An 11949-nucleotide genomic window follows, 5' to 3' on the forward strand; every position below is an offset into this window, starting at 1 on the left:
GAATAACACATTACAGATCAAACAGGCAAACACCCTATACCGAATTTATCACCCTATGCCGAATTTATCACCCCATAACCGAAATCATGATATATTTTTATGGAAGACACACTACAGTTTACAAGCTACTAGCCTACTAAAAACATTGCGTTTACCGACATTGCGTTTCCTAATAGGTACACATATCAACAAATTACTTACTGTTATTTTTGTGAACCTCCTTCGTTTTTACAATAAGAAGACCAAAGAATCCCAAGGCTGCAGAAGAAACGTGCGTACGTATGTCAGTGCTGACTTGCAGCACATTTATATGTTTTGGTTGGAGCTTACTTTGGGGAAATTGTAGTTTTCCCTTTATAAGTAAGCCAATCAACAAGACCCTTGGCACGAGGTTGACCAATCAAAACAAACCGGAAACACTCAAAACACTCACGTGACGAAAGGCTAGTTTCTCTCTCTCATGACCATCTCTCTATGATGCAAATAATAAGTTGTGGAAACGCTGCCCACGCAGTTCAGTGAACCTAATTCACAAAATTCACTGTGCCCAGTGGGCACAGTGAATTTTGTGAATTAGGTTCACTGAGTTGCAAATAAGTTGTGGAAACGCTGCCCACGCAGTTCAGTGAACCTAATTCACAAAATTCACTGTGCCCACTGGGCACAGTGTTTTGTGAATTAGGTTCACTGAGTTGCAAATAAGTTGTGGAAACGCTGCCCACGCAGTTCAGTGAACCTAATTCACAAAATTCACTGTGCCCACTGGGCACAGTGAATTTTGTGAATTAGGTTCACTGAACTGCGTGGGCAGCGTTTCCACAACTTATTATTTGCATCATAGAGAGATGGTCATGAGAGAGAGAAACTAGCCTTTCGTCACGTGAGTGTTTTGAGTGTTTCCGGTTTGTTTTGATTGGTCAACCTCGTGCCAAGGGTCTTGTTGATTGGCTTACTTATAAAGGGAAAACTACAATTTCCCCAAAGTAAGCTCCAACCAAAACATATAAATGTGCTGCAAGTCAGCACTGACATACGTACGCACGTTTCTTCTGCAGCCTTGGGATTCTTTGGTCTTCTTATTGTAAAAACGAAGGAGGTTCACAAAAATAACAGTAAGTAATTTGTTGATATGTGTACCTATTAGGAAACGCAATGTCGGTAAACGCAATGTTTTTAGTAGGCTAGTAGCTTGTAAACTGTAGTGTGTCTTCCATAAAAATATATCATGATTTCGGTTATGGGGTGATAAATTCGGCATAGGGTGATAAATTCGGTATAGGGTGTTTGCCTGTTTGATCTGTAATGTGTTATTCTGGACAATTTCACGATAAAAATTCACGATTTTTTATACACACTTTTCTGAGTATCAACGTAACTACGAAGAATGTAGGTTTTTTATATAAGTCAATCTCTAACTAACTGTCCGTCTCTCCCTATTAAAATACTATCAGTTTGTCAAAGCACCTGCTTTAAGCCCCGTTTACACTACGCGCGATATTTGGTGCGGCACGGTAAAACTGGCATCCGTACCATTTTTATCCGTGCTTGAACAGTTAGGCCTCATTTTACACTAACTAAAAGACAATTTATCAGCACGGCATGGCTAAAATGGGTACCGTGCTCAATGCCACTTGTAAAAGTGGCACGCCCGGAATTCCGTACCGTACCAAATATCGTGCGTTGTGCGTAGTGTAACAGGGCTTTAGTCTAACTAGTAATAATATGGTATATGACATGTATTTGAATGATGATCGAATTTTAATCGCTGAATAGCGAACTGCGAAGGAATGAAAGTGCCTCTATTATGTCTCAATTTTTAAAATTATTATCATCTATTATTATCATTCATTATAAACGATTATCATCATCCCAAGCCAGGCCTGCCCGGGTCTGTATAAATGCATTCCCGCCATAGACCTAGTTGTTTTACTTAATTTACCTTAACTCTGGAGCAATTCAAATGTACAAATAAAATTTTCCAACAGTTTATATATTATCAAAGTAAAATATAGGTTGTTTTAAAGAGTGGAGGTAAAATATAGGTTCCTTCTACCGTTTGCTAGATGACTAAGTTAATACTGGATTGCTATGGTTTAATATTTCACTCTAGGGCCGGTTGTTCAAAAGCCGGTTAGCTTAACCCAGGGTTAACTTAAATTTTCACATCAATTTTTTAAATCGCTTGTTTATGAAGTTGAACATGTTTATTCATAAATAGTTTGTGGATCAATAAAAGTCCTATTTTGTAAAACCTTGAAACAAACAGTGGTGCAGAAGCATATAAACTAAAACAGCGGAGTAAGATTTAACCCAGGGTTAGCGCTAACAACCCAGCTTTGAACAACCGGCCCCTATAGTCTCTAAGTCTTGAAATGAACAGCTATCCAGGAATATGTACAAATATAACTAAAGTGAAAAAATTGAACCTATAGTCTTTTTCTGCTAATCAATTGTCACATATATTCACTGTGATTTATTCTATTAATAAATCGGTCAATATTAATGGTAAGATGGGAGCTTTCGTTTATTTTATTCAATTATTTTTTTCATAGATGTCAGATGACCACAACACAAATACTCCAGGCTATCATGTTGGTCAACAACTTGCAGAAAGGTATTTAGAGATCATTTATAACATCTCTATCTTATCGTAAGGTATTTTTTTAAAGGGGTCTGTGCATAGGGTTTTATTCATTATGGCGGAAAGCTACTTATTTACTTTAGAATTTCTTAGGAAGCTGTGTCAATTATAACAATCTCACTTTGGTCTGACAAATGTCCTATATAAACTGGTCATATGGTCGGACATCCACCAAAAATGATTGGCGTGTTAATATACCTGTAATGATTTATTGCCAGTGCACCACATAATAGTTTGAATAACATATCAAAAAATTTGTATCCATGGAATTAATGCAAAATATGAAATAAAACATGCCATATATATGCCCCTGTTTACATAGATTGTCCTATATAGAGAGCCTATAATGGTAGTAACCAATTGGATGAAGTCTTGATAATGTAATTTTAATATTTTTTATTTGATCGGTGAAAATGTTAGTTTGTACACAGTGCTCATTTGAATAGTACATTTGTTTAATTTTACTATTTGTTGTAAGAATTTTGCAACTATAATAAAAAGTGTGAAGAAGTGTCAAGAAAAACAGAATGAGCATATGTTTATTGTAAAATTATTTAGCTCTGTGCCATTGTTGAAGGAAAGAAGTTCTGATGAATGGTGTATTCTGGGAATGTCCTTGTATTATGAGGTAAAAGTTGACTCTCTGAGCATTCAACTTTTTTAACAATTATAAAGAAGATGGTAGTTGCATGTACAATAATTGCACATGAAAAATGGCTCGATGTTGAACAAATATCCTCCTGTTTTAATTCAATCTCTCCAAAGCAGTCAATTTGTTTTTTGTGCAATTTTGATAAAAAAAACTCCTGATTTAATTGGACAACTTGCATCAACATCATTTTTGCATGTGTATAGTTCCTAGGTTATTAGTGTTACCATTAATATATTTGGTAACATAAGTTACATAACTTACGCCTTCTTTTATTGAAAAGCAGTTTCGTTGGTGTATACCACAAAAAATCATTGATGAGGTTGTCATATAAGAAGTGAACAATGTTGTGCTTCACCCCATGAACATGCAGTATTGTTAACAATGTTGTTTAGCCTGGTTAATATGATTGCCGTAATAAAATACTAGAACCTAACTTTTCTCAACTTTCCTCCTTTATCTCCTTTATTCACTTTCTGCATGAGCTATACCAGGATTCCTTAATTATACATAGCTGAAGGCTGTGCTAAGCATGCGCAGGAGACTACGACAGAAAATGTTAAAGCTCTCCCCAAATCATAGGCAGCCCAGACATGTTTTCGTTCTCGTGGCGCTCGCGCGTGTACACGAGTCTACTTGGTCTATTATTATGACTTATTACTCCGGCGTCAGCGACGGAGTTGAAAATTCGCCCTGGTTTTGTTTTGTTTTGTTTTTTTTTTGTTTTTTTATTTTTCGTCGTCGCAAGTCTGAATGGCGCGAAACATTGTAGTATTTAAAATGTGTATGTAACCGTATTTATCTACGTCCCAGTCTTATCTGCTAAGAGTTGTGGTGCACAGCTTTGGCCAATTTTCCGATGCGCGATTCGATTTCGCTCGCATGATACGGCAATTCCTCCAAGAGCAACAAATAAAGTTAATAAACCGTTCTTTTCATGCTTTTCGACTAAGTTTAGATTGAATTGGGGTAAGAATATATTTAATACATGTAGATTTTGGTCCTATTTTAATAATATCGCTGCTATTTCGCCGTTTAACAAGATGATGTGGTCGTGTATGGGCGCGTTGACACGTCGCGTAGTTTGCACAGGATTGAAGATTTAATATAACTATATAAGCGCGAATTCCAAAGGCAAAGTGTAAGACAAAGCGAATATATCATGCGGTTTATTTACATTTTTGAACAATTGAACTTCTATACTTTTTAAAGTACGATGTCCTTCTGAATTTCGCGATCGAACATTTAGGTTCGCAAGGCATCTAAATGCGAATATGAACTGTATTGTTTATGTTCAGAAGCTCTATATTGAAGACTGGCACGTGCGCCGGAGTTAACGCCAGAACAGGCGTCTTGTTATTATTATTATTGTCATAATAATAGACCAAGTAGACCATAGGCGGCCCAAAATTAGCGGCCTATGCCCAAATGTTAAAACTCCCCAAGTTTACTTTAAAAATGCTATTTTACTTAGGGACGTGTCCAAGCAGCCTTTATAGCCATCATTGTAAATGCTCTGCGATATAATCCCAATCACGAGACCAGTAGAGCTTTTGCACCGGTAAGTTTCCCAAACTGGGATCAAACCAGCACAGAAATTAGACCAATCAGTTCTTCCTGTATAGTGTAAGTAAGATGACATCTCAGAGTAGAAAGCGCGTGACATGAGCCTTAGATTTGAAACTTTGAAAGTCCTCTTACGTACAATTTCAGTCACCTTCTATATGTTTTTCTGTTAACGCTATTTCATATGCTAACCAGCCGCAAAAGTACCAACTATAACGTCATTTGCAAGAACTCATGCAGTTAATATAATAGCACGGTTTTCCTCTTTTATCACGGATAAAAGTGCCCTTGGGCTAGTGCGTGAGTTTTAAAACTTAAAAGGTATATTTGAAATATGAAATATCCTCTACAATTGTTATAGAAACTAAGACATATATATAATATGCCATCCAGGGTATTGAGTTTGTTTCATTATGTTATTTATAATTTATTTTACTTTGAACAGAGGCTTGTGACTCTGAAATGGTTCCTGGATGATGCGCGCAGAGCTTTTGAGAATGGGATACCACTACTAGCGCATCGTTTGTATTCTCAAGCGTTGGATGTTGACCCTATGAACAAGGCCGTTTGTGCAAATCTGTACTACAAAAGGGGGTTCATTATGTGCACGGTAATGACGAAATTTACTTGTAGCCCTATATATATGTATAAATCTACTGTATAAAGTTGACATCGTTATTAAGGATCACCTGCGTGGCCCGAGTCCCGAAAATTGAAACATGGAAATTGATTTTTTATGAAATTATGTATTTCTGTACAGTTAAAGATGGTTCCACAAGCCATTATGGATTTCACAGAAGCCATTGAGTTGGATGGAAGTCATCTGAAAGCACACCTTTTCAGGGCGAAGTGGTATGGATAGTAATTAAACGTTCTTCTCCCCCCCCCCCCTAAGTTTAAACATTTCTTTTTTACGTAGTAGTTTTTTTCGAATATACAGTAGCTGGCGAATTGGAAATATTACTTCCTTACTCCGTAGGAGTATAAAAACTTGTTTATCTGGTTATCTACTAGCCAACAATTAATCGGCTATTCGTTGAGACCTTTGATTAAGTATCGTCTTCTGTCTTCTGATTCCTTATATTTGATTGTTTATAATTTATACTATAATCTATATAGTTACCTCGCAATTGGACAATATGAGAAAGCCAGTAAAGCATATTATGAAATCTTCGCCATGACTGGCATACCAGGTATTCTACCTCCGCGATAACTGATGTTTTCGAGTAATTGAAAGTTTCTTCGGGATGTAGCATTGATAGTTTGTCAGATGCTAGTTCTAAAATATCTTGCCAGATATTGTTTCAGATACGTCTTTTACTCTGTTTACAAACCAGAGATTTTTATCCATTCAGTGAATGATTTTTTTGTCCAGACCGACTTTGTATTTCGGTAACAGACTCATTTTAGAGTGTTTCAAGAACTTTGCAACCAAATGGTTGAATTATTTTGGCTCTTGCGTCCATAGACTGCGTTCACGCAGGACCAGACGAATTTTGGACCAAGTTCTCTGGTATGAACACGTAGACAGACGAGTCCCAAATCTGTCCGGTCTCGTTTGAACGCAGCCTTTGAGCTCGATTAGTAATACTGGACCAAGAAAGGATACGATTACTGGACCACTTTAAGCAGATAATCTTAGAGCAAGAAGCCCTTTCGTATATGAATGAAGTTTACAGTAAATGAATTACATTATATATTGAACAGAGTATTATCGATTATCTGAAGAAGCATACAATGCGAAGTGTAACCTCCGTTTTGCCCTCTTTACGCTATCGCTGACTGAAGATTGTTCAGTCTTGGACGTGAAGAAAGCCTTTCGTAGGGAGGCGCGACTGCATCACCCAGGTGGGTGGATATCAATGATTGCCCGTGTTAATCGTTCGGGCCTTCTGCAGAGTGAAGTCAGCTACTTAGTACTTATTCATGGTGCTAAAATTTCGAGCTGTTATTCCTATGCACTCTTGCGCCAGGGGTTGAACGAGTGTGGCTATGTAGAGGGGAGGGTGATGTAAGCCTTCCTGATCCCTCACCTTGCACTCCACTGAACTTTTTTTTCCCAGATCGCCATGCGGGGGCCAGTAATAAGATACAAGAAAGAGAAGAGGAAACATTCAAGCAGGTACAATCGTTGATTTCCTAGCTTGTACAATACATACTAATTTAAATATTCATTATTGTATTGGTCTCAGTTGCGCCTGGTCGCAAGGCTCATGCTAATTATAATACTCAACTAAATTATTCAAGAGAGAGTTTCAAAGAAGAATAAAATTTTTAAATTTTGTTGACTTTGCGCAAAGGGGTGACAGAGACGGTCGCCCGGGGGACGCTCGTAAGAAGCTGGAATCTCTGAACCCCTTAACCCTCAAATCCACTCTCGGGGCTTTCCAAATCATTTCGTTAAAATGTGCTTCAGCAAATGTTTTGCTTGCAGGTACAACGAGCCCGTCAATTTCTCCTTGATTTTCTGAAGAGGAAGAATCGTTTCAACAATCACCAAGTGTGGTTTTCAAACACAGGTAAAGTCTTCTTTGTATTAGAATTTTAATATAATATGTTCTTGCTAAGTGAATGGAAACACGGTTTTTTTCAAATTGAAGTTCACAAATATCTTTTTTTCTGTTGTAGATTATTTTGAGCTCTGAATAAGCTCAATTAATCCAAGATCAACCAATTTCAAGAACAACACTGACAGTGGGTACTAAGCAAAAAACGTTATGATTTTATCTCTTTTTTATCATACTTATGCACATGAGACTAACATCTATCTCACTAGTACCTCCTGATTTATATACGCAGGTCGCACCCACTCATAACAAACATATAAATAATCTACATAAATTAAATAATTCTAATGCTTGTGGCAAGCAATTATTTTATTGTATTGTACAACGTAACTGCATGTTTTAGTGGTTAAATATGGCAAATTAAAGCCGTTAAATTAATAATTATTTAAATTAAATCTTAGTATTGGTAAATAGACAATAGTGCACAGAGATGGGGCGTAGCTTGGGTGGAGTTGAAGGTATTTTTTTGCCAAGGTTCTTTGCAAAGTATGTAAAGTATGAGCCAGGTGCACAGGACCACCTAAAAACTTTTTATCTTTGAAAACAAATACATGAAACAGTGGTTGTCAAATAGTGCAGTTAATGTACTTTTCCTGGCATTTTTCATGTTTGCGCTACAAAAATAAATAAATACAACATTGAAAGGGTGTCCCATCCCCCACCCCATAGTTACGCCCCTGATTGATATTACAGTAACAATTTATTTAAAATGTATTTTATGGAATATGAATGTAAAAGAAACAAGAATATACTCTATCATTTTATTTGGGTTTATCTTTGTAAATTATCCTTGTAAAGCCAGGTGTACTAGACTGATCTTTGTCGCTGAATATTATATTGTTTTGTTATTGTGCTCAACTAAGACGGAAGGTTGACATTAAAAATCAAGCCTGCCTTCATTTACCGTCTAATAATGTTCAGTGCCCTAACATCTTCCTTATAAAGAATCAATTCTAGACAAGAGGCACCACCACAAAGAAGAAATTCTAGAGGCGAGAACTCTTTTGTTGGTTGGTTTGTGTGTCCTACGCAAAACCACAATATAACAAGGATGTTAAAATGGAGAGGGAATCCAACCATTCTGATAGCTCTTATTAGCAGGCTGTTGAATTGCAATAGACAATGTTTCTGATCTTGCATCAGTCTGCTTGATGATGAATAATTATTATATGTCTAAAACTGAAGTGAAGGTAAGTATGTATAAGATAAACTTGTTTATACAATATGTGTACTGCTAATTAAGTCATGTAATAAGTTATGTAATTAAGTCGTGTAATTAAGTAAAAGGTCCTTACTTTAGTGGGTCACCCATTTAACTTTGTTCAAACTTTCTAACATATTACCTGCAATTATTCTTAGCTTGTCAATGACATATTATTGTATTTCACTTTTCAGCTAATAAAACATCCTAAACTTCCTTTTTCTCTTGTAGCTAGGCCAATTGCATAAAAATTGGGGACTATTTATACCAAGCAGTTCTACCTATGGTTCCACTGTACATGTTTAGTATTCCTTATACAGTTTAATATACTGTGCTAAATGCATATAGTACATCTTTTTCTCAAGGAGAGGGTATGTGTGACTAACATACTATAATGTTTTTATTGCCAATAATCTTCCTACCAACAAGTGAAAACCCAGTAATTCCAAGGTGATTTCTCAAATATGGCAATTTTTGCAACATTTTGCATCTCAAATTCTTGATAACAACGGAAAGGCAATCTGTTACGATAAAATTACGCCTGCTCCAGTTGACACTGCTGACTGCACCCCATATGTATGGGCCTGAAAGTTACACATGGTATGCTGCCCTTCATATCCCTGAACAATATATTTCTCATTATTGCCATCTTCACTAGAATGTATTTAGATCGACCACCGCTCTCTATATTAACATCCCTAACTTGATCGAGTTTTGCAGACATCTTGATCTTGTGTAAGAAGAAGAAGTCAAGAAGCTAGATGAGTCAGAAGAGAAGACACTGGAAGAAGTCTAGTCCCAGACTCCGTCCCGGCCACAAGGCCCAAAAAGCGGGCAATTTCAAAATGTTTTCAAACAGCGTGGCCGAACCATCCGAACATGCTTTCAACTTTTGTCGAGTTTTTGACATTTCGATTAGATATCGATGAAATAACGCAAATAAACGTTAGCAGATTAAATGCTCTATATTTCCCGCGACACTTATGTGGTCGCGACTGGAAAATATGCCGTTTAAAATGGCTAACAAAAGTGGTTGTATTTCAAATCACTTATTCATCATTATTCATAATGGTTTAGGAACGAAGTACACAATATACACCAGTGATATACACTCATCATATACAGGGGGAATAGTCATGGAAGGAACGGGTCTGCATGGCTCAGAAAGAACACTTGATAGGATGTACTCGACAGTACTATTCAATCCAAGCCAGGTAAGACAGGCTCTTTGTCTCTTGGTACTCAATGTTTCAGTGATCTTTATACTATTATTTAACTTGGGATTTCCTCTTATATTATTTTTTCTTTAATATATCTTCTTGAATTGTATAACAAGTTTTTAGTTTTTAGCAAAAATGTTCTTACATTATCTCACATTATGATTAATTATTTTACTTTGGTGCTAAAAATTCAGCTGTCTCTTGTGAAGAAGATGAAATATTTAAAATTATTAAGAACAAGTGAAAATCAGGGCAAATGGCCCTTGCACCCCCTTCTCCGACATCCCTGTGGAGACCTGACTTCTGTGCATAATAAAAGTTGCTCAATCATGTTTATTATGACTATCAATACTGTCATTTTGAAAGCTTTCTTGTCTTGAAAAATCTTATATTAGTATAAGAAATAAGAGGATTTCTTTTTTCAAACTAATCTTCTAATATCCAAACCTGATTTAACTTCTAGCTTCAATTTTCAATGATCTTCAAAATTTACAATTGCTCAAATTATTCAGGGTAGAAATGAAACCAATAGTATAAGCCGTTTCCCAATCGAACAGGGTACTAGGTCTAGTCATTAACCGCAAAGCATCTATGGATTGTTTGGCCCTAGGGACAAATAATTTCAGACTTATATTTGCTGTTTCAGACTTATATTTCCTATTACCCTGCTCGATGCTCAATTGGGAAATGCTAATTAGCAAACATATAAACATTCGCAAGTCTGTTACAGGAGCACATACATATATTGATGGTATATACTTTCGGAAGTCTGAGGATGTGACACAGAAATCAGTGCAAATTTATACAAGCACAGAGCTTTGTCTGAAAAACCTGAAAACGCTGTTGCATTCATCATGATAAACAGCATTGTTTTGTATGAAACACTTCAGTTCATTTGGAGACGCAAATTAAGGAATTAACGGTTGTGCATGCAATGCTAACTACCTCTGTAACTAGGTCATAGCCATGCGAACTTGGATCTTGATTTAGGCTCGTTGCGAAAATAGACATCTTGTGCTCTTGATGTCTATTTTCGGAATATGTTTTTGTATTTTCTGAAATTGTCAGCTTGCTGTGGTTATTGGCATAAGCTTAGGGGAACTACAGTTTTTTAGGGCATTTCACACCATGGGCATGGATATAAATAGAGAGGTTTTGGTAAATGGAAAATTGAGCGGAATATGATTTGTTTTTGACAAATTATCGCGAAGCTCAGGCCAGAGCAGTGAGGACACAGGCCGTAGTGATTCCTTAAAATGCGTTAGTCTGTCAAAAGCCCTCTGATAGTATTATTAGTTACATGCACTCTTCCGGCCGCAATACAGAAGTATAAAAATTTGCCAACTTCGCATGGCTATAGTTTCCGTGCTTTACAATAAATCGCAGCCAAACTTGGCAATTTTACTAAGTTTAGTATACGTATATGCGGTATGCCCTTTTCGAAAGTTTCCTTTTTATCACCTAGGTGAAAAGTTGATGTATAGCGCGTAAGGTATATTGGGTCTTTATTGAAAAGAAAGTGAAAATGTAACATGTGGTTAAGGGTACAACGATTGAAAAACCTACTATCCGACCTTCGTACAACAGGCTCCTGGCGGACGTTACTGCAGAACAAAAGTCGAAAGGGTATGTAAATCAGAAATACTGAAAGAATAGACCCCATTATACAACATGACGATCTAGGCAAATCTTAATAATTTCAACACAGCTGGAAACACAGTTAATAGAATATACATGTTTTGTGGACCATATAAAACTACAATACAACTCATTAACTATGTCTATGTTGAGGTAGGTTTTTCTTATCACATATCTATTGTATTTTGCACAGATAAACCAATAGCATTCTTTTAGCAAGAGGAATGTCATTGGTAAAGCCCCATACAGACGGGCAAGTTTTCCTTGACAAGTTTTCTTGACCAGTTCATTTGATCGTGTGTATGACGAACAAGTTTTCGTTGACAAGTTTTCCTTGCCAAGTTTTATTTGCTCGTGTGTACGCGAAAAATTTGACGATAAATTTTTCTTGACAAGTTTTACGATAATATGAGTCATGATAAAATGAGTAGACAACCGAATCTCAAAACAAACAGAAATTATAAAAC

General features: G+C 36.5%; 1 protein-coding gene across 1 annotated transcript; it reads left to right on the plus strand.

Annotated features, from left to right (window-relative positions):
* Positions 1-2540: 2540 nt before the first annotated feature.
* On the plus strand, positions 2541-8095 carry LOC114525693 (dnaJ homolog subfamily C member 7-like). Its single transcript, XM_028547107.1, has 10 exons — positions 2541-2614; positions 3200-3269; positions 4765-4851; positions 5302-5466; positions 5617-5708; positions 5976-6049; positions 6564-6704; positions 6920-6978; positions 7291-7375; positions 7485-8095. The coding sequence occupies exons 1-10, from the start codon at positions 2553-2555 to the stop codon at positions 7499-7501; spliced, it is 852 nt and encodes a 283-aa protein (XP_028402908.1). The 5' UTR covers positions 2541-2552; the 3' UTR covers positions 7502-8095.
* The last annotated feature ends 3854 nt before the right edge of the window (positions 8096-11949 follow it).

This window comes from Dendronephthya gigantea, unplaced genomic scaffold, assembly GCF_004324835.1.
Source record: "Dendronephthya gigantea isolate DGI-Jeju-01 unplaced genomic scaffold, DenGig_1.0 000035F, whole genome shotgun sequence".
NCBI lineage: Eukaryota > Metazoa > Cnidaria > Anthozoa > Malacalcyonacea > Nephtheidae > Dendronephthya > Dendronephthya gigantea.